The sequence below is a fragment of the Colletes latitarsis genome, chromosome 7 (genome assembly GCF_051014445.1).
Source record: "Colletes latitarsis isolate SP2378_abdomen chromosome 7, iyColLati1, whole genome shotgun sequence".
In the NCBI taxonomy this organism is placed as follows: Eukaryota; Metazoa; Arthropoda; class Insecta; order Hymenoptera; family Colletidae; genus Colletes; species Colletes latitarsis.
In genome coordinates this window covers 5,196,903-5,216,072 of record NC_135140.1, presented here as the reverse complement: position 1 = coordinate 5,216,072, position 19,170 = coordinate 5,196,903, and the positions used below count along the sequence as shown (strand labels likewise).

General features: G+C 39.6%; 4 protein-coding genes across 7 annotated transcripts in view; 2 read left to right on the top strand and 2 right to left on the bottom strand.

Annotated features, from left to right (window-relative positions):
* Cox7c (Cytochrome c oxidase subunit 7C) overlaps positions 1 to 19,170 on the bottom strand; it is a 149,577-nt gene that overhangs the window by 50,930 nt on the left and 79,477 nt on the right. The gene's annotated exons all lie outside the window — the stretch shown is intronic.
* Positions 416 to 2,251, top strand: Tmem98 (transmembrane protein 98). The gene is made up of 4 exons (XM_076767874.1): positions 416 to 943; positions 1,013 to 1,122; positions 1,209 to 1,341; positions 1,404 to 2,251. The coding sequence occupies exons 1-4, from the start codon at positions 785 to 787 to the stop codon at positions 1,677 to 1,679; spliced, it is 678 nt and encodes a 225-aa protein (XP_076623989.1). The 5' UTR covers positions 416 to 784; the 3' UTR covers positions 1,680 to 2,251.
* LOC143343217 (ATP-binding cassette sub-family F member 2) lies at positions 2,293 to 6,171 on the bottom strand. Of its 3 annotated transcripts, none has more exons than XM_076767867.1 (9): positions 6,060 to 6,171; positions 5,287 to 5,477; positions 4,816 to 5,219; positions 4,554 to 4,717; positions 3,868 to 4,095; positions 3,394 to 3,781; positions 3,126 to 3,317; positions 2,836 to 3,039; positions 2,293 to 2,761 (listed from the first exon to the last, which is right to left on the bottom strand). In XM_076767867.1, exons 2-9 carry the CDS (start codon positions 5,468 to 5,470, stop codon positions 2,621 to 2,623), a joined length of 1,905 nt encoding a protein of 634 aa, XP_076623982.1. In that variant the 5' UTR covers positions 5,471 to 5,477; positions 6,060 to 6,171; the 3' UTR covers positions 2,293 to 2,620. The 3 variants fall into 3 exon arrangements, with proteins under 3 accessions (XP_076623982.1, XP_076623981.1, XP_076623984.1); XM_076767866.1 differs by having other exon boundaries at positions 5,287 to 5,471; positions 6,041 to 6,134; XM_076767869.1 differs by having other exon boundaries at positions 5,287 to 5,495; positions 6,060 to 6,075.
* The window catches only part of Rhogap100f (Rho GTPase activating protein at 100F), a 61,617-nt gene continuing 58,036 nt past the window's right edge, over positions 15,590 to 19,170 (top strand). For both annotated transcript variants that reach the window (XM_076770054.1, XM_076770053.1), the window contains exon 1: positions 15,590 to 16,443. The gene's annotated coding sequence lies outside the window, so the exon portion shown is untranslated. The remainder of the gene's footprint in view (positions 16,444 to 19,170) is intronic.

Genomic DNA, 19,170 nt, shown 5'->3' with positions numbered 1-19,170 from the left:
CAAAATACAACGTGGATTATACAATGAAATTTAATGTTTTTAAAGTATTTTGTACAATGATTAATTATTTAATTGTATTTCCATTTGAAAGGAATTGTTAATACACATCCATAACGTTAGAATTCCCTAGATGTTAATGTTTATATAAGAATACATCATTAAAACTGCACATGCCTATATAAACACCTACTTAAGCGTATGCTTAAACAATATTTCTTATAATTGTACTACATCGTTCCTAAAATTAATAATTATAAGAATGTTGAATTTTTTCCACGCAACTAATGCCTCTTCTCATTTTAAATTTTCTACTTTCTTCTAATCGTAACGAATCAATTAGTAAGATTATATTCTAAGCAATTTTACTGAAATGAGTCTTAATTAATCTCGTCATTGATCAGTAGTCATGATCTCCTCAATGTTACAATTCGAAAGCACATTCAGTATCAATTCTCCCGCTGTTTGAAAGTTCTTTAATCACGATTCTGTTGTATATAGACGACGAACAGTATAAAATGTACCCCACTTGTTAATATCAGCCTCAAATTACATAATATCACGGTAGCTATGAAAGATGCAACAAGGAATTTGTTAATGAATAGAGCTTAACATTTGTGACAGCCTCTGCCTCTCACCGACTATCACCGGGAAACTCGATACTGTTGTTGACATTTTAGATACGAGGGAAATACTTTGAGTTGTATTCATGAACTGTTTACGAGGTTTTTACGATCCTTTTAAATATTCGTTTCAATAAAATTAGTTAACTATCAAGCTCATCTAAATGATGAGTTCTCCAGTGTCTATGAGCAATAATGGGCCTACGGCTGGTGCTACTGGGATGGAAACAGTAGTGGCTGTAGCACTTGGTGCACTTGCTGCTGTTTTCCTTGGAGCTCTTTTAGTGCTGCTTGTTATTTGTAAAAGACAACGGTGTTACTATGTAAGTTAGTTGTTGTCAATGTAATAGAAACTAGAAAATGATTACAAAGTTTCTACGATTTTCTTTTAGAATCAAAAAGATTCTCCAGATTTAAGCTCAGATTTGTTAGAAGGAGAAAATTATTCTGGATTAGGCTTAGATGCATGGGAAAGTGAGGAGTGGTTAGCAGGTGCTGAGAGGTATAATACAATTGTTATTAATGATGTTGAAAAGAGATAACAATTTAAAAATGTTTTTCAACAATAAAATTCTACAAAAACTGCAGGTGGGTTGATGATGCTACTGGTTTAGCTCCACTATGTATAGCTGTATTAAGATCTTGTCATGCCTTGGCATCAAGTCTTACTGCTATTGCAGGAACAGTAAACAGTAACACTGTTCCACTGGAAATAGTAGATGTAAGTGCATAGTTTTTGATCTCACGAACTCGATTTAATATTCTAAGGTTTTTAACTTTTAGGTTGCTAGACGTATTCCACCTCGTGTCGATGATGTGGTTAGAAGTTTGTATCCACCATTAGATGCAAGACTTTTAGAAGCTAGAGTAGCAGCATTGGTATTGGCTGTGACACATTTAGCATTAGTGACCAAGCATGGAGTATCAAAAAACCATGCTAGAAAATTAGCATTTATCGATCAAGCTTTAAGCGATATGGACTCTCATTTAGCAATTTTACGAAATGCAGCTCTGGCACAAGAGGTAGCATGTTCTGTTCCAGCTTCAACACCGGTTTAAATAATTTAATTTCCTAACATGTAAAAAACTCTTCTAGTATTTACTATTTCCATATCTTCCGTGGTTTTGGGTCTTAATACTAAGTTTCATTAAGATCTACCTAAGATATACCTAAGGTATTGAAGGTACACACAGTGTTATGAAAATGTTACGCGTTATATATTTCTGTTTTTATTACGTCAAGGTCAAAAACCCAACAGTGCAATTTCAAGTTTTCTACCAACAATATTAGTGTTTTACATTGTTTCTAATTATAGTAATTATAAAAATGCATACATTATTTTCATGACGTATTAAAAAATACTGTAAGATATATATTTTAACACTTTTATGATCAGAGAACACTAGAGGTAATATTTTGTGACATGGATATGCGCAGAATTTTAGTCTTCCATTGTTATACTATCAGATTGTTTATATATACCCGAGATAAAAACTATATCTCAAAGATCACGTCATTTGAATTGTATTAAGTATTTATAAGTGTTTACACACATATATTTTGTATATCTATAAAAATTAAATTAATTTATAGATATATAGGACTTTATAATAAAGCTGAATTGTAAGAAAAAGTAGAGTATTTGAAATGTGTTTGTAATATTTAAACGTATTTTATTCTTGTAATATTCTGTAATAATCTATATATATATCCAATTTATATTTCTCACAGTACATTGTTGATATCGGATCCCTAAATTATTAGCATGGCAAATATACCATGGATTAATCTTGTATGTTGTCACAGAATAATTCGCTTTATTATTTAAATAAATTAGCTAAGAAATTCTTGACCACCGATGACGCTACACAGCAGCGCAAATTCAGTGCTAGACACGAAGAAATGTCCAAAAATAAGAGGGGGTAAGAGGCAGGTTCCTATATCGGAGGGACAGTATACTGGAAAGAGAAATGGAGCAGAACAAAATATAATGTTCACATTATTTACTTCTAAATAATTCCTTCTGCCTTTTTTGGTTGTCATTAAGAACTTTGTTTTTAAGATGCTCCTTGTAGTTCAAAATATTTCCACTCCATTTTGTGATAGTACCATTCTCACAAACCCAGATTTCTTTTGCCACCTAATAAACCAAATTTAAAAGATTGTTATTTTTGTTCAAAACTCATGTCGTTAATTTTTTAAACCAAAATATACCTGATTAATCAATCTGAAATCGTGAGATACAAGCACCATTCCGCCATCAAAGTCATTAATTGCGTCGGCTAATGCATCGATTGTTTCCATATCTAAATGATTCGTTGGTTCGTCAAGAAGGAGTAAGTGAGGTACTTGCCAAGCGAGCCATGCAAACACTACTCTGCAACGCTGGCCGTCAGACAATTGTCGTATTGGACATACCTAAACGCAAGAAAATAAGATAACACATTTTAAATGTTGAAAAAAATCATTTTTGTCGGGTTTTCGAATCTTCTAAACAATCATACTTGTTGACGACCAGTTAATCCGTAACGACCGATAATCTTTCTCATCTCTTCGCGTTCTTTAACATCTGGAAAGGCTTTCATCATGTAATCAAGAGGCGATATATCCAAGTCTAATAGTTCATGTAAATGCTGATGGTATCTTGCTATTCGAAGATGGCTGTTTTTACGTATCATGCCGCTTGATGGAACTAACTGCATTTATCCATGAATATGTAAGTGATTAAGTCTACTTTTATCATTAAAATGTATAATAGATTATAGTACTTACATCTCCATATAACAGTTTTAAAAGCGTACTTTTCCCGGCACCATTTGGGCCAACCAACGCAATTCTGGTATCCAAATCGATGCCGAACTCTAAGTTTTTATAGATCCAAGGCGAATCTTCGTTGTAACGAAAACTAACATTTTGAACCATTATAACGGGGGGCGGAATAGTTCCGCAAGAGGGGAAATAGAAATTTAATACTTTGTCATTGACAACTTTTTCTGTGAGGCCTTGAGCTACCATTTTCGCTAAAGTCTTTTCCTTCGATTGAGCTTGTCTCGCTAACTTGGCGGAACCGTGACCAAATCGAGCAATATAATTTTTCATATGCGCAATTTGATCCTGTTCCCAATTATACTGTTTCACTTGATTCTCTAGTAATTCCATCCTAATTTAAACAGTTCATATTAACTCTATCGATGTTTACTCTACATTTATTACTTTCGGAAGCTTTCATCATTATTATTAACTTACCTTGTCTTCACAAAGGCTTCGTAATTACCAGTGTAGTATTTTAATTGTTTCTTATTGACATGAATGATATTTGTACAAATGCCATTAAGGAAATCTTGTGAATGAGAAATGATGACGAGAATTCGTTTATAAGTCTTCAACTCTTCTTCCAACCATACGCAAGCATCAAGATCCAAATGATTGGTGGGTTCGTCAAGTAACAATAAATGAGGTTTCACGTACAAGGCTCTGAAAGAAAATGTTTTCACTCCATACACTAGTTTCCGCTTTAGTGTCCGTAATTGGGATCAAATTTGGACACTTATGCGGGGAGGTGACTTCTCGAAATTCAAATGAATGAGCGAGATATTGATACCCAGCAAACGTGGGCGAGATATCGATACCCAGCACACGTAAAAGTGGACTTGAGCATCAAATGCTTTAGAAAAACGCTAAAAGGAAAAGGTAAGACATACGAACGTCCGTCGAGAAGACGTTTTGTTACTAAAAATTTGACTAACATTGTGAATATTATATCAAGTTTCATATTAGTTTTCTCGGATCGTTCAAAGCTCATTCCGAGGTCCTATTTCCAAGAATTGGTGGGGATAGCAACTGACGCCTAAGCGGAGAAAAGTGTAGACGCTAAAGCGGAGACTACTGTAGTTGTTACAATATTTTCAAATTATTTTTATAGTTTTTTGTACCTAGCAAGAGCAATTCGCATTCGCCAACCTCCGGAGAAGTCTTTGGTGGGTGTTTTTTGCATTTTTGCAGTGAAACCCAATCCATGCAAAATATGAGCAGCGCGAGCTTGGGCTGTGTCGGCCGACATATCTTCCAATCTCTCGTAAACATCCATGAGTTGTTCCTATTTAAATAAAATTTTCGTTTTGGTTCAATTTTACGTCGACGACTGTAAGAGAATATTTAAAATTTAAATTTAAAATAATATAAATAGAAACGCACTTGAGCATCTTCCTCATCGCATTCCATCAATTCTTCTGCTAGTTTCTCTAACCGAACGCGCTCTTCATCTACCTCCATTACACACTCTAAAGCTGTTTTATCGCTAGCAGGCATTTCTCTAGTCAAGTGAAAGATATCAATTTGTTGGGGAATAGGAACTTCACGATTTCCAAGTACAGCTAATAAAGTAGACTTTCCAGACCCATTAAGACCAAGCAAACCATAACGTCTACCACAATTCAATTCTAACATAGTATCCTGTAGAAGCTCACAGCCGTGGAAAGTTATAGAAAAGTTAGATATTTTTATGTCTCGACTACGTGGATGCGAAGCTAATGAACCTGTGCAAGAACGTGCTTCTGCATTAAGTCTAGCATCTGCTTCCAATTTCAGACACAATGCCTCTGTAATGATCAAGGGAGATTCAATTAGATGGGATGTACAATTGACATAAAATATTTTCAGTTTTACCTTCAGTACTGATAGGGGGGGTTCCATTGGTTCCATTTTGAAGGGCCCCTGAACCAGGACTGCCTTCTTTGCTATCTTCTGCAGTTTTTATCTGATTGGTTTGGGGTGGTTTCTTACCGGATTGTCTAGCCTTAGCGGCTTCCTTCTTTTTTTGCTGTTGTTTCTTCTTTGCGTCGGACGGCATGGTTCGTCTGAAATTTCATGAAACACTTCTAGCGTCGTTACTACGTAAATTTATGAAATTCGTGCTGACGATATGAGTTATGTAAGCTGCAGGTTAGGAGCACGATCGCACGTGCGTTCAGGTGGCAAATTGAGACGATGCAATAACGTTGAATTCGAAAATCCGAAAAATTTCCATTGCCGTAAACGGCTCGTTACATGAGACAACTAGCGAGAGAAACAAAGATGGACAGAAGGAGCGAGAGAGGGACAAAGTGGGGCGATGGAAAGAGGAAGGCAGACAAGGAGGTAGATTTTTTATCGCATTTCTTCAATATCCAAGCGCGGGATTGAAAGTAACTTTTTCGAAAGTAATTGAGTTGCATATAGCTAGCATTCGGAAAATGAAAACAAAAGTTAAACGAAGGCAAAAGGGTACAACGATCTGTAAAGGAGAAACGAAACACCACCAGTCGAGACAAAAGGAACTTTGATTCAACGTTGACGCTGAAGCATGTTAAAATTACACAATGCTTAATGACGCGCGTTGTTTCTCGTTTTTCCTAATCGATATTAATTTTACTGATCTTAGAATATCTTTGAGAAATTACCTAGTTGTGCGCCAAAAATCGAACGATCCGTGCAACACGCGAACACACGTGCATGGATAAAGGCAAAGCCGTCAAAATGACAACGCTTGTTGGAACGTTCGAAAGATGGTACCACATGTACAGTGGAAAATTTGCGGGGGAATTCGCCATATGAAACTAAAACTAGTAGATACATCGTTGTGAGGAAATAATCACATTCGAATTGTAAAATATGAATATGTAAATTTACGAAGAAAGTTGTGATGTTTGTTTGAACAATGACGAATTTCGAAAGGTGTGTAGGATCGAGGAAGAATTTTGGATTCACGATATAACGAACGAAAAATCTGTGGACGATGGAGTTGCCACCATGATGGAAAAAGTGTGGCGAATTTTGAAGAAATCTTATATCAGAAGATATCGACCTATTTGTAAGTTATCCTAAGTAATTCATATTTATTTCTAATCATTTGTAGTTGCATTCATATATTAATTATTGTTGCAATGTATATAAATTGTTGAACATGAAGACTATCTGAGAATTGAAGGTTAAAAAGCTTTCTATTTGTACGAATGTTTGTTAGATTAGGGCTATTCGGAAATGTTTTCCTTCCATAGTGGAAACATATCCAATTTAAGAAATTATCTAGTTGTGCGTCAAAAATCGAAAAATCCGTGCAAAACTATATACGTGATCATGGATAAAGACAAAGCCGTTATAATTTAAAAATTACGGTTGCTGGATTGCTCGAGAGATGGCAGCACATGTACAGTTGAAAAATTGCGAGGGAATTCGCTGCGTGAAGTTGAAACTCAGTCGTTACAATGTTGCTAAAGAGACAGCCATGTTCGAATTGTGAAATTCATATTCTTGTGTAAAAAGTTGTGACGTTTGCTTGGATGATAACGAATTTTGAACGATCTGTAGGATTCTTGTAGAATGTTGGATTCTTGATACGGGAAACGAAAAATCTTTGTAGGATGGAGTTGCTGTCATGATGGATAAAAAGTATGGCGAATTTTGAAGATGATTGTCTAATCGTAAGTAACCCTAAGTAATTCTGCTTTGTTTCTAATTATTTGTAGTTGTATTCATATGTTTTTTAGTAATGATTTTTAGAGTTTAATTATAATTTCGTAATTTCGTTTACTTAGATATAAAAAAATAAATCTGTATATTTATGCGCCTGTATATGTATTATAGTGATAAGTAAAAATGTGTTTTTAATCGTTGAAACGAATATGCGTGTTTGTGCAATCTGTATAAAAAGTATGTATTTCAGAGTAGAAACACATGCAAAGTAATGAAAGAACAATGCAACAAAGATTTTTTTTTAGAGAATAATAGCAAGTTGTTATTAAAATCGGTTGTAATTTTTATAATTGCATTCGGCCTCGTTGTAACGGATCCAATTAATGTTTCAAAGAGTGGCGCTCTAAAAGGTGAAATTTTATTTGAATATTCGCAACAAAGATGTTCATTATTAAAGTCTGAAAAGTACTTCTCGAGAAAATGGTGATTTAATTCTACGCGTCGTCAAAATTTCGAGAGTACTATGTTATATAATTTAATATTTTTGTTTTATTTATTATTTCTAAAGTGGGATTTTCGAATTTTTCTTTTGATTTTTTGTTAAGCTTCTCCTTCCCTCACCTTTAAGTTATTCTTTAATCCAATTGAAATTGATGGATCCTATCCAGGTTTAGTTTCCTTAACATCTCACTGTAAGAATTAATTTTTTTAGGTCGACGGTTGACTGTATTATAAAATAAACAAAAAATAATGATCGTTTGAAGCGACGATTGTTAAAACGTTGATAATTGAGACGTTTACCTTAGTTTGGTAACGTATCGACTCCGAACTCTGTAGGAAATACAAGTCTCGCGAAAATCCAGGCCATTAAGAATCGTATTCTCCTTTCCGAGGTTACGTCGTTCGAATTGCGAGCCGGTTAAAGAAGTGTGTTCTGATGAATGAACGAATGGATAAACGGCGGCGGTAGGGGGTGGTTAAAAGAAGAGACGGACTTGCGCCCCTGCGGGTCCGAAGTCTGTCGAGTCGATGGTGGGGGCAAGGAGGGCGTAGGATGTAGGCGAGGGAGGGGCTGTGGGCTTAATTGCACCGCATCACAGAACGTAGTATTTCGTAGTACGTAATGGTGGGGGCGTAATGCATCCTCGGTCGTGCTCATCCTCGTCGACGGCGTAGTCGTCGGCGTCGTCGTTATTCGTATGTAAGCTGCACGCTTGTTCGAATCGACGTATACTTACCAGTGACGTACCTAGACGCTGCCCAATAGGTACTCTGGTAACCCCTTATTCGAAAATTCGATTCTCAATCTTGAAAGCTCTCAACCTAATTAACGCGTTCACTGGCCAACCAAATCGTTTGGTTTTTAGGCAATTAGAAACCACTTAATCTAAAATTTGGGGTAACATTTATTTTTGAAATCTCATAAATATTTATAAATCCTATTCAAATTTAATTTTGGGCTGTCCAAAATAAATCTGTATTTATTGATACAATAAGCTGTTATTATTAACGATGGATGAAAATTGTATATATTTATGTTTTCAAGGTATATATTTCATTACTAGAGTGTACCTGTTGAAAGAATTATGAAGAATTCGACTACTACATCAAGGAGATCACGATCATCATTAATCTATGGTATGGAATTGAAGAATCTTTGGGGATTTTCAATATTGTCGAGAGTTGATTGAATCTAAGATACTTAAAACTTTCTCCATTCTCTGTTTAGCGAATTTTTAACTAATTTAATAGAAAAGGTGTAAGCTGTAGAATGATTATTTGGATTGAAAGGTGTTTTAGAATCTCAAAAGTCTCGAAGGACTGGACACTCTTAGGGAATCTAAGACGCTCGAAAGTTTTGATAGTCTTGTAGGGCTTAATGGATGTTAGGATTCCTGAAGTATCCTTCTGTTTTGCTTAGCAGCTAAACTTCCGACGAACCTCAAACTTTCTATTCCTTGTTACCCACTTTTTGGAACTCTATATGTACTATTTGTTAGTCGAAACTTTCGATTCAGATCAATATTGTCATACTGTTCTTTATAAGTAATAGTGGAATAATCTCTTTGAATTCAGCTTTGACAAAAAATCGCACGTGCCTTTTTTGGTAATAGTTTCTTTAATATCGAATTAAAAATCTGGATGTGTCTTTCAGATGTTCGTGCAGACGTTGATCTGATTCGAATGCTAAGTTCAAGGATTACGGAATCTTTATAACGTATTAAGGCATGTATTTTAGGATTCTGGACGTCTTCTAGGACTCCAATTTTGAACGACGTACTCGAAGTGTCGTTCATTAGTCAGTGGTAGGGGCTGGAATCGCCGGAACGACGATAATACGGACCAATCGGCAGGACGTACGACACCGACGTAATAATCGATCGGTTGAGACGTTTGACACACTTTTCGAAGCGGACAACGATTAATTTTTGACGATGCAAATCTGTCCCAGGGAGAGATACCAGCGGATTGGGGTTTCGTGGAATAACTTCATTTGGCGAAACCTTTGTTTGTTAATAAATAGTCTCAGACAGATGGTCAATTCTTATAGATATTCTTCAGACCTAGTCTCTTTCAATTATCGTTTGTTTCTTTCGCTAAAAAATTACCTCAGAAATATAAAATTCGGTTCAATAAATGAGATACAAAATCAACTTGAACAATATTTTGCTAATAAATCAGGGAAACTTTGGAAATATGCTATCACGAATATTATAGAATATTGTAGAATGGATCGTACATAATTCAATAATATTACATGAAACATCAAAGATTGTACATCTCGTATTTAAGAGTAACATGAAAAGAACTCTTGGGACAATCTAATATAAGGGGATTTTTATTTGTACGATGTCCAATTTTGCTAGGAAGGAATGTGTTTCTTAATCCAGGGGGGGTTGGGATGTGTTGCCACGTCCCTGCGGTTCGTATGCGTGACGCGAACCCACACGCGAGCACGTGCGCGCGTTGTTCGCGTGTCACCACCGTAACCCTCGAGTACATCGGGGAGTTTCACGACGGACGGGGTCGCGACTGAAAGGAAGGGGCTGAAAAAAGGTGTGAATGCCGAATGGCATTCATTCAAATGCCGTCCAATCACAGCATCGTACTCCAGGTCGCGTGGCAGGGCCGGCATACACCGAGAATTATTAAGTCCTCGCCGATTCCGCGTCGCGTTAAACCTTAGATAACCACGCGATTTTTTCTATCCAAAGTCAGGTAGTTGACCCAGTACTCTATCAGTTTCATAAATATAGGCTTTTTTAATAAGCACGATAGAACTTTCAATTATCATAGTCGTCGTATTTGTTATTTGTCTGTTCGAATCTTTGTAAGTAATCGTGGAGAGATACACAATTATTATAAAAATTCTTACGGAGTACCTAAGCCGAAATACTATCGTAGTAAATAATTATATGTAAATAAAAGTTATTTGTGTCTGTTTCATAGTGATCAGCGCGCCTACGAATACAGCCGAAGCTAGACAGGGCAAATTCACCAAATTGACGCAAATAATAAATCGTCGCGCGCTGTTCGATGATACTTAGGTTGCTGAATTGGTTCCCTGTCGCGCAGCTACACGTTGAACTTCATTTCATCCCAGTAATGACGATAGTATCCCAGTAATTGTGTGCTAGACGACACAGAGGGATACGCCGCGGCGCGTTCTTTGACGAAAAGAAAAAAAAATGGAAAACGCGGTGGACGATTTGGGATGGCGGGGGAGTTGGAGCTGGAGGAAAGGGGTAACCGGTGCAATCTCGCCGCGTAGATTCAGCCGGGGAATTCGAGTCGTAGCTACAGACCGTCCTGAAATTTATGAGCCGATGGACGATCTCGTTCCTCTTCGCGTAGAATCGACGTGACGTCTTTCCGCCGAGTGTTTTTGACACGGAGGCGGCTTCGCCAATCGATCGGAGCCAGAATAGCCGAACCGGAAGTAGGACGTTTAGCCTCGATGGGAATGACAACGGTGAATCGAGACCGAGTGACTTAACTTTGAATCTCTTGGCCCTCTTTTCCACCCCGAGCCAGTCACTCGAACGAATTTCGGTTGATAAGATGCCAACCGTACGGATTACTTGCGTCTAGGAGCGCGATTCTTCCAGCCGTGTTAGCGTTCAACATTTAGACAATGGGCGTCAATATGATCGTATTTCGAACTAGGCGAAGATGATTGTAAACGATATTATGTCCGAATCATGAGAGATTATTCCGAGTAATAAAGATAATTAATAAGATGGTCAAGTGTCCGTGGCTACGCGAGCAATCTTCTTACTTGCGATTGTCTTAGACGACGAGCATCAATATTTTTCCACTAATTTGACTTTAGATTTATTATCAGCGATCAAAAAACCTCTAAATGTTTGTCGTAGAAATTAGAATATCTTTTTAATGTACGCCCTGTCATTTTCAATTTTGAAAATGTGACTTTAATTTCGTTATCAGCAGCCAGTCAAATCCTCGGGTACGAAGTTTTAAATTATCGGACTGACATAAAAAGTCGTGCTTCAAAGCGTATGGGCTGACGCGTTAATTAACTTTGACTACTTTGACTCCCCTCGTATCTCTGAAACCTATTCTCGGTTTAACTTAAAAATTTTTTGTGACTCGTGTCCTATCAAAAGGCATCATTCGAGCACGCAATTCAGTTTAAAAAACCGTGAGATCAAACGCCGGCGAAGAATGGTACTTATGCAGTTTACTCTCCTCTCTTGTCACGAATTGTTTGAATGTTGATTTTTATGATATTTTATGATGTTCATAAAAATGATTTGAAACTGACTTAAGGAACGCTTTCGGCGTATCTGCGTAAATCAATTTGCAACGTCTACGTTCTTTAAACACCTGTTAAATTGACTTATCGGGTATTATCAAAAGCATACAACGAGCCAATTATCGCCTATTAACATTTTCAAGTTGATCGAAATGCGAAACCTTTTATATCGTGAAACAAAGATAAATGGGCTTCCAGCACTTCTGTAACGAACGGCTCGTTTGATGTTTCATAAAAGAATTAATTTTGAAACAGATTTTTTTTTTTTTTAGCGAGTATCATTGGTTTCTGTACAACCGACAAAAGGAGATTAAGCGTATTACCAGACCTTCCTTTGACCTGGTGCACAAGTGATCCAGAGTCCGACCATAGCACGCGCAGTCACAAATGGAATCGTAAGGTAAAGAGTTTAACCCTTTCTCTGTTTAATAAAATAATGGCATACAGCTTAAACAATGACAATTTTTTCAACGATTAAAATTAGTTGTATATATTGTGGGAGCTTGGCATATATTTTAATGTGGTCTCAATGAATGAAAAACGTGTTTGACTGTTGTTGCAGTCCTCTTTAGTTTCGAGAAATGATAATTATTAGGACACGGTTACTTTTTAGCTTACAAAGGATCTTCTTGTAAGGATCATGCCTCTTACTTTTGAGAACAATGGTGTGGACTAAACGGTTCTTCTTGCTCGTGTTTCTGACAGATCGAACAGTTTGTTCGTACTTTTCTATTTGTTTCCACGTCACACGGATTTACTTACGAAATTGTTAATGCTCAGCTTGCATCATTATCCGTCCCCTAATTGTCTTCAAGTGCGATCACGTGACAGACAATGTGTTTTCGCCTTTATGGTTTTCCTCGAAATCACGTGGTGTAATCACCGTGTTTTACGAGCCGCTACGAAGTACAGACTATTAGATCGATACACTAGCCTGGCCAACGGTGCTTCTGAGACACGTTGATTGCGGCCTCCGCAGCTAATCCTTTTTCTCTCTCTCTCTCGCTCTCTTGCTCTTTCCCTGGAGTAAAAGATCGCAATCAGCTAGCAATTGTCATACAGCTGTCGCAGGAGACCGCGTAGTCCGGATTGCGCGATGAAGGGGACGTCCAAGTAGACGCAGACTTCTCTAGTCAGACTTCCCGAACTTACCTTGCCACTTCCAGCCTCGTAGAGCTATGAGAATGAAAATAATTTTAAATAACCGCCAACATAGCGGACATAACTCTTAGTTCGAGAAAGAAGCGTAAAACGTAGAATGGACTTCTTTTTCATTCGAGACTTCCGTTCCCAAAGAAAAACAACTTCTACGACTACCGTCGTCGACTTCTGTGCTCAGTTTTCTCGCGAAAGAAGCCTCGTGGGGTACAAATTTATTACATATTTTTATTCTCTTCCCCTTCGATTGATTTCAGACGTTTGCGAAGATAAATGCTACTCAAAATACTAGATTTCTTATTTCTTACGATACCAAAGAAACACTACTGCAGGTAGTCCCGTAGAATATAAATTGCCATAATCATTTTAGCAGGCTTGCTGCAAGATTATAACTCATAATGTCGATCGATGGATCTAGCGTTGAAGTGACTGCGGAACTGGTAAAAAATTCTTACAAGACGAGATAAAGAGTGACACAGAATCACTGAATGTACGTGCTAGCAGAGCGTGGTTTCATTAATACTTGAAAGAAGTAGGAATTGAGTTTCGTCCACCTAGATTTACAAAATCGATCATTGTGTGCATTTAACCGATTCTTTCGAACCGTTCGAAACAATTCGATCTTTCTGTTTGAGTATTCGAGTATGCCAACGGCGCTAATTCTAATGTCATTTACCGAATGCTTGAACCGCCGTAGTGTTTGGAAGTAGGAAAATTCGACGAGCAGTTCTAGCGCCGGGTTTTCAATTGATCGGGAAAATCGTGATTTTACGATTCAATAAACGTGACCGTTTTGTTGGCGTTAAGAGTAAAATAACGTGCTTCGGACAGAAACATTAATAACGGCGAGAATCGGGAGTCCCTCGATCGTCCAATAAAATTCCCCGTGAACGGCTTCCAAATTTATTCGGGTTCGAGCCTCTGCTCGAGCCTCGTCGGCCGTGACAAGCAATTAAACGCAAAAACGAGTGGATTGTCTGTGGTAGGGGAACGACGGAATCGTCGAACGAGAATCGATGAAAGTTACTTGTCTTTCAGGTAGTGTATCAGTTTCACGCGCGACACCGGAAAGCCGTGTTTCACCTCAACTGGTGAGCCCCCGGAGTTCTTGCTCCTCCGATCGTAAACGCGTGAATTTTTGTTCAAACAGATAATCAATTCAGTTTTTTTTCACGCATTGCCGACCTCTAATGCTTTGTTAAAACTTTTTTTTATTTGAATATAAGTAACTCTAACAGGATCGTTAATTTTCGCAAGTAGAAAAAATACTTTTATCTGGGAAACAATCATGGTTGTCCTCGGAAACAAGAAATTTCGTTATCCTCGATAACAAGCTGTAAAATACAATAAATGTACAAGTCCTGAATTGATCAAAAGAGCGTACTATATTCGAAAGGTATACGTGGAGATTTGTAGAAAACGTGAAGAATGCCAAAGCCAAGATGAGTCGACTCAACAGCAATTACGAAGGTCTGTTCTAACGGGTGATAAACGCCTGGCAAACACATTGGCCAAAGTGTCGAACGCCGCAAAGAGGAAATTCACGAGCTCCCCCATCGATTCGTGGCCTAAAATACCGAAGAACATCGGTCGTGGAAAAAATGGAATGGGTAGAACCTTCCCCGTCGTATTTTCGACGCTCGATAAGTATCGTTTCGTATGAGGGACTATTTACCGAGCGGCAAGAAATTTAATAAAACTCAGTCAAGTCGTTGTAGAAACCGACGTATCCTCGTGCATACTCTCTGTCAACGTCGTCGTGTGGGTGGAGGAGTTGGCGGAGGGTGGGAAAAGGGAGAGAAAAATTTCGACATCTGCGTGCAAGAGTTCGACAGCCTGAGAACGAGCGTAAGGAACCGGGACGGGAAGAAGCCGAGGGTGACTGGTCTTGCACAGTTGCATGGAATCAATTTTCCAGACGAATCTATATTTCAGTTTTCGATCCTACGGTAACTTTGCCAAGAGTTATCGCAGACTTTCCTTCTACCGTGGAAAAATTCCTAGTTCCTTCTTTACTTCAATTTCGAGATTCTTGGAACATATTTGTCCAAAGAATGTTATCCTTAGAGGATGGTAATTACAGTCAATCTTCATACAACATGATAGTTTGAAAAGAAAGTTGTATGCTTAATGCACCGGTCAGTAGTGACCACCATGGAAGTCAACACGATAGTTATAAGTAAACAAATATTCCCTCTTATCGAACGTGTGTTATACATTTTTTTTTTAAATACATTAATGATGAACGTTTTCCTTATGATAAAATTGTACATTTCCATCTTTCAATTACATTTATTATTTTCTTTTTTTGTTTTAGGAAAAGGGTTCGAAGAGCGAGGAGAAGAAAGATGCAATCGAGCGAGACGAGCGACGGCAGAACGATACGAGATCCTAACATGGAGAACGAGGAAGAACGGGTCCTGCGCTGGCTGAAACAAAGTATTCACGAAAAGCTTTCGAATAACCTGTTGCATCGGGCGTTAAAGTAGAAAAGCAAAAAAGAAAATATTCTGAATAGTGCACGGAGCAGCAAAGATTCACGGGAATCGATAAATCCATCAAACTCGAAAGACCTGTCTGGCAACTGGTTCCCATTAAACTTGTCCCTCCGATCGGTCATCGAGTCTCTCGTCCACACAGGCCGCGTTTACGGCATCGGTTTTCCGGCGGAACTCGAGCAAAGGAACCTTCGAAAATCGAGTCTCCGCTGGCGGAAAAATTGATTCGACGGTGCGGCGCGGCGCGGCGTCCGTCCCGTGGTTTGGAGAGCCAACCCCGCGGGGCGACTACGCGAGAAAACGAGCGCCGCGGCGTGCTGCGCCGGGGGTTGGCGCGTGTGCGCAGTGCCAGCGTCCAACATGTCCGCCCGGGTGCTCTCCAGGTAGTCGTGGTTATGCGGCGCGGCGCGTTGCACACCGTCGTCAGGCCAATCCTCGGTTATCGTGCTGCGTTCGTGAGCGCGACGCGTGCCCCGTCGAGACTGGCATCGGTTGCGGTCTGAAGGTTGTTCCGCGACCGCGGTGGAAAAATAAAAGGGAAAAAACGCTCGTCGAGCCCGTCCAGGTTCCCGTGTTCGACTATTCCACGAGGTTCGTCCGGCTCTGGATAGACTGGCGGTGCGACGGACGGACACAGGGACAGGGAGAGTGCTCGCGCGAGTGCACGATAACGGGGAGAGACAGGGAGAGAGCAGTAGCACGGAGTAAGGGGCGGAGAAGAAGCGCGATAGAGAGTGGGAGGAGGGGAAGGAGAGAGAAAAGCTTGAGGCAGGCGCGCGTATTGATTCCCGCGTGGCGTTATACGGTGAGGTGAGAAAGCTGCAACCGGAAGATTTGCGGCCGCTTCTTCGGTCGCCCGTTGAAAAATCCAATAACTGCCGCACGACCATCGGCGGTTAGGCTTCTCCGCTTCGAGGTGCTCGTCCCCGCCGACGGAAGGTATGTCCTGGTAACAGTCGGATCATTCAGCGCGCCTTTAACAGTCCGCCCTTGTCTAGGCGACACGCGCGTCTTCCTCGAGGAAGAGAGAGGTAGAGGGTGGTGTGCCAGTACGCCGAAAGGAGGGTCGGTCGAAGGCACTCTCGAAAAAGGGTATATCGATCGGCTGGTCCGGGACCATCGGCTCTGGCACGCCACCACGAAATCGTGCTTCTCTCTGCCGGCTCTCCTCGTTTTTTGCATTCCTTATTTCACCCTCCCTTCCGGATGTCTCTGTTTTCTTTGTCGCTTTTATTGCCCCCAGTTTCACCATTATTTCACCTACTTCTCGTTTCCACCAAGCTCTGCTTCCTGCTTCTTTTTAACGCGACCTCTCTTTTTCGGTTGTTTTTGATTTTTTAGTACCACCCTCTCCACTCCTTAACCGGTATACGCCACGTTTTTTGCCACGATTCAATGTTCACTGACAGGTGTCGCTCGCCAAACGTCTACACGTAGAGCACACGGCTTTATCGCACACGCTGGCTACGGATTACCAAACGCGAGCGAGAGACTCGCCAGGCTGCTGTGTTGCTCTTGTGTCACTCTTGCTGCTCGCCCTTAAACGCATCCCTTATCGATCGAAGCCCGGCTACGCCGCCGTACAATTCAAAATTGCGCCCTACGACATGTTTCTACGTTCCTTATCCAATTCCCCGGTTGTTTGACTTCTTTTTTCGAACCATTTCTTTCTGTACCAATTACCATCCTCTCGCCAGTTTAACACGCAAACTGATTAGCGGGTTTCGCGATTAGATACCAATATTAAAAGTAAAGATGCACCCACGCCGATCTTTGTGAAATTGAAATACCCGTATAACGTGGTTAATACGTTACGCGTTGTAAGAATTAGCGTTTTAGGAAATCGTGTTACACAAGAATTTTTTCTCGTATAACACAAATAATATAAAGTAACGTGTTTGAAATGATTCTCGTCAAAATAAATAGTATATATATGCTATTGATTTAAAAAAAATATATATTATTAATGCCTGTAAACAAAACTTTTCTATTTCATATACATTCAGCAAAAGAAATAGTTTAACAAATGTATTATATAATTATAATTAGTTAAACAAAAATGCATTGTATGAAGAATCGCGTTAAACTAAACGTAAAAACTCGTGTTATATCAAATCTCCTGTATAAGAATTATGGTCTATCGAAGCAGGATGAAAGGACGAAGGTCAGCGAATAAGATCTGTTCTGTAACATAATCCAAATACCGTTAGAATGATTTAGTTCGCGAAGTTTGTAGCATAGAAATATTGTGTCAGCTTGTTTGGATACACGATCTCTGATCACTCTGAGCAGCGTTTTTTGTCGCGTGGCTGGGTGCCTTTCAGAATTTTTGGACTTGTTCCGTAAAGCGACCATCGGGTCATACTTACACGAAAGGGAATCATAATTAAAGCAACGAGACCTCAGGGAAAAAGCAGGGAAGCGTGTAAATAGCTTTATTTTTCACGTAGTATGGCTTTCCTTGAAAGTAATGATGTCGTTAAAGCAGCTGGTGCGCCTGGTTTTATTCCTTTCGAGGAAACATGGAGAGTATAAAGCTAAAATCAAGAACTTTGTTGACTGATTAGTTCCCGGTCGTGTCGCCTTTTCTTTCCCCGCAAAGAAGACGATCGAAGACAAGCGTTGCGCTTCGACGTGGTGGCTGCTAGTTTTCTCGGTTCGGGCTACTTGGACTGCTTCCGTGTGCGTGTCTGTTTGTATTTTTCCGTGTGTCGCTTTGTGCTGCTTCATTGCCACAAGTCCCTCCTTGTGTCTTCGGGATCGATAGAACGTGAAACGGAAAGCGGAATCGGAGAATGAAGTTCAGGAACCAGTTGAATGCCGACGCGGCAAATCTCGTTGACTCTTTCTTTCCGCTACCAACCAACGGTTTCCTTATTGGCTAATTCGAATACAAGGAGATCATCGTGAGATTCACCTTTACATTCTCTTCTCAGTTTCCCCGAAAATATTTTATTTTAGCGCTCAGTTGCATCAGTTCTCATAATGGAATCAATTTCTTAATTTTAATCCTATTTTAATGAAACTTTTATTGCTGGCTTCCTTATAATCTTTGAATTTTCGTTGACAAACATATGTAAATCTAGTGTTAAGGACACATTGTTACCTCGAAGTAAACGCATTAAAGAAATTTTAGGACCCATGACCTACGTAAGGGACGAAGAAAATTCTGAGAGTGCGAAGGGTTGATTCCGTCAGGTTGAAAGTCGATTAATGAGTTGCCCGCATTATATTTTACCGAAATGAGGCTGATTGGGCCATCTCTAGGAACGTGGTTAATATCATATGGACCGAATCGCGATCGAACTATCCTTAAGATTGTGCGCAGTAGTGTGTCCCCCCTTTTATTTGATGATGCCACACAGTTCCTCGTCGCCGCGCAGTTTGGGGCCGCGTTCTCCGTGAAAGTCGTCCGTCAGTACGCGGAGAGGACGAAAATCGTCTCGCGGTGTTAAGCTTTAAGTGGTGTGCACTGCGCTATTAAGTTTACGCTTGGCGTGAGCCGGTGCAGTTAATCTCGCGTGCGTGCACCCCGGTGGACAAGTTTTTATCCTGTGTTTTTCGATGAACTGTTGTGTAAACGCAGAAAAGTACCGTCGATTTCGGCTACAGAAACTCGGTGAACCCTTATTTCGTGACCCTGTGCTCTTATGTTCGAACGTAATT

Coding starts and splice junctions, on each gene's coding strand:
- LOC143343217 (XM_076767867.1), bottom strand. CDS start 5,470: ATGCCGTCCGACGCAAAGAAGAAACAACAGCAAAAAAAGAAGGAAGCC. Junction 3,782..3,867: donor GAAGCCTTTGTGAAGACAAG/GTAAGTTAATAA, acceptor TGTTTAAATTAG/GATGGAATTACTAGAGAATC. Junction 2,762..2,835: donor ATTTCAGATTGATTAATCAG/GTATATTTTGGT, acceptor TTGGTTTATTAG/GTGGCAAAAGAAATCTGGGT.
- Tmem98 (XM_076767874.1), top strand. CDS start 785: ATGATGAGTTCTCCAGTGTCTATGAGCAATAATGGGCCTACGGCTGGT. Junction 944..1,012: donor AAAGACAACGGTGTTACTAT/GTAAGTTAGTTG, acceptor ATTTTCTTTTAG/AATCAAAAAGATTCTCCAGA. Junction 1,123..1,208: donor TGGTTAGCAGGTGCTGAGAG/GTATAATACAAT, acceptor CAAAAACTGCAG/GTGGGTTGATGATGCTACTG.